At 61.9% G+C, this 2255-nt stretch overlaps 1 protein-coding gene across 1 annotated transcript in view; it reads left to right on the top strand.

The window, feature by feature from the left end:
• IPPK (inositol-pentakisphosphate 2-kinase) overlaps positions 1–2255 on the top strand; it is a 45001-nt gene that overhangs the window by 23676 nt on the left and 19070 nt on the right. Inside the window, exon 9 of the mRNA XM_027765521.1 lies at positions 326–384. Within this exon, the coding sequence (XP_027621322.1) occupies positions 326–384 (59 nt within the window). The remainder of the gene's footprint in view (positions 1–325; positions 385–2255) is intronic.

Genomic DNA, 2255 nt, shown 5'->3' with positions numbered 1-2255 from the left:
GGGAAAGAGATTGCTCACTGGCCACATGATCTGGGCTGCTGGGCACCTCACACTTAAAGCTCATCCTGTCCTTGCCAGAACTCAGCCGTGGGTGTTTGGGCGCTCCCCACTTCCTGCTCAGGGAAGGGCTGGCTGGTGGCCATGTGAGTCTCAGCCGGTCGATGGCCTTGGAAGGAGTCAGGTCGCTTCTCCCTGCTTGGTGGCCCTGTCCGGGCGAGGCTGTGGCTCCCGTCAGCCACCCGGCTCCTCCTCCAGCCCACGTGTTCCTGTTGGCTTGGTGGGTCCTGGTGCCAGGCTGTGATAGCCCGTGTGGATATTTTCACAGGTGGCGACCGGGAAGTGGAAGCAGATAAGTCAGTACTGCCCCCTCGACCTCTACTCGGGGTAAGACACACCTCACCTGCCCCTTGTGTGCTGGCTGCTCTGCGAAGGGAGGTTGTGGGGCTCTGAGGCGGGGACAGGCTGTGGGCCACGCTGGCCTCAGGGTTCCTCCCTGCCTCAGCCCCTGTGGTGCCTGCGCTGTGGCCGAGTCGTGTGCCCACTGGTTCCTCTGCACGTGCTCGGTCTGCCCTCCACTCGTGTCAGCGACACGGGGCGCCAGCCACGGCCCTCACTGTTTGGACCCTCACGGTGGCTTGTGGACACGCTGGCCTCTTCCTCTGCAGTTACTCACAAGTCTGTGGAGGGGTCAGGAGGTGGTGTGATGATTAAGGTGCCAGACTCCCATGTGACTGGCCATGGTTCAAATCCTGGACCTGGCGGCTTAAAAATCACAACGGGTGACGTGTGCATGCCCAAAGACATGGCTGTCCCCGGGGGCGATTGCTCACTTTCCCTGTCTCTGGCACACGTGCCCTGTGGCAGAACTTTATAAACAAGGCAGCAGCAGCTTGTGCCTCTGGTTCCTGCCTCAGCTGTCTGTCAGACCTTCCGTCAGGCCTTGGGCCTCTCTGCCCCAGCTGCCATGTGCTCGCCGCGCTGCTCACCTGCCGTGGCCAGACACCCGTGGTCTGAGTGGGCAGCCTGAGCTGTGGGCAGTGACTGGGCCCTGAGGCTGAGGGGGTGGCAGGGCCCAGGGCAGGATGGAATGAGATGGAGCCTGGATGGTGCCCCCCAGCAGCCCGCTCCAGTGCAGGTGCCACCACCCCCAGCCGGGAGAGGCGCTGCAGGGTGGGGGTGTGCGACCTTTTCTGATACGCCTGCCCTCTTGCTAGAGCAGAGCTGTTCTCACCAGTCTTCTTCAGTTTCTTTTTAAACTTTCTATTGCCAGATGGTGCATGTGCTCACCAGAGGGGGGAGAGTGGGAGAAGGCACCCTCCCCTGTGGGCATGGGTGCCACAATCCCTCCTCCTGTCTCCATCCTGTCTGAACCTCAGGTGCGCACACCCATGCGCTTAGTGTGTTTTCAAGCCACCGGGGCTGGGATTTGAACTGCAGATGACCTGTGGGGTCTGGCTGCCTTCACCACTAGGCCATGGGGCTGGTCCTCAGCACTAACTCCTTAAGCATACTTGGCACTGCTTTGGTGCTTTGGGTTGAAGGACGCTGCTCTAGAACAGCACCAGAACGAGGGCTGTGTGCAGGGAGAGCTTGGGTGGCAGGGCCATGCGCCGCTCACTGTCTCCCAGGAGTGGGGTGGCCAGCACATCCACCTGCGGCTCCTTGGCCCTCACCCCGTGCATCTAGGGCTGAGTTCTGAAGCCGCCGGTGCTCCTACTTGTGCGGAGAGTGTCTCCAGCCCTGCAGGGCGGCGTGACGGCCTGTGGCCTTGCAGAGGCACGGGGGCTGTCTGTGAGTGCTGTACTCACTTGAATCCTTGGGGGCTCTGCATTTTTATTTGCAGTAGCTTGGGCTAGTTTCCGCAGTTCCCCGGGGGAGCCAGGGCCTCGTGGGGCAGTCAGACAGGAGTGGGCACTCCTGTAGGAGGAAGAGGGTTGGGGGGTGAGCAGGGTTAGAGGTGGTTGGAGGTGAGAGGTTCTGTGGCTCCGGCCTCCCCCAAGTTCCCTGCATCCCTCACCCGGCACTTGCTCCAGCCTTAGACAGTGCACCAGAGGTGAGGCAGAGGAGGGCGGTAACGGACCTCTGGGGAGGGCTAGAGGTGCTCAGGGGTCAAGGCTGCTCCCCACTCTAGGGGAGCATGTGCTGGACTGTGGCCCTCTGGAAGGAGATACCAGAGCCATGCTGGCCTCATGCCCATGGGGCTGCAAAGGGGAGGATGCGCCGTTTGACCCCAAGAGCTCTGGTTCCGAGCTCAG

Source organism: Tupaia chinensis, unplaced genomic scaffold (assembly GCF_000334495.1).
Source record: "Tupaia chinensis unplaced genomic scaffold, TupChi_1.0 Scaffold138619_1, whole genome shotgun sequence".
In the NCBI taxonomy this organism is placed as follows: domain Eukaryota; kingdom Metazoa; phylum Chordata; class Mammalia; order Scandentia; family Tupaiidae; genus Tupaia; species Tupaia belangeri.
This window is presented reverse-complemented; position numbering and strand designations above follow the sequence as displayed.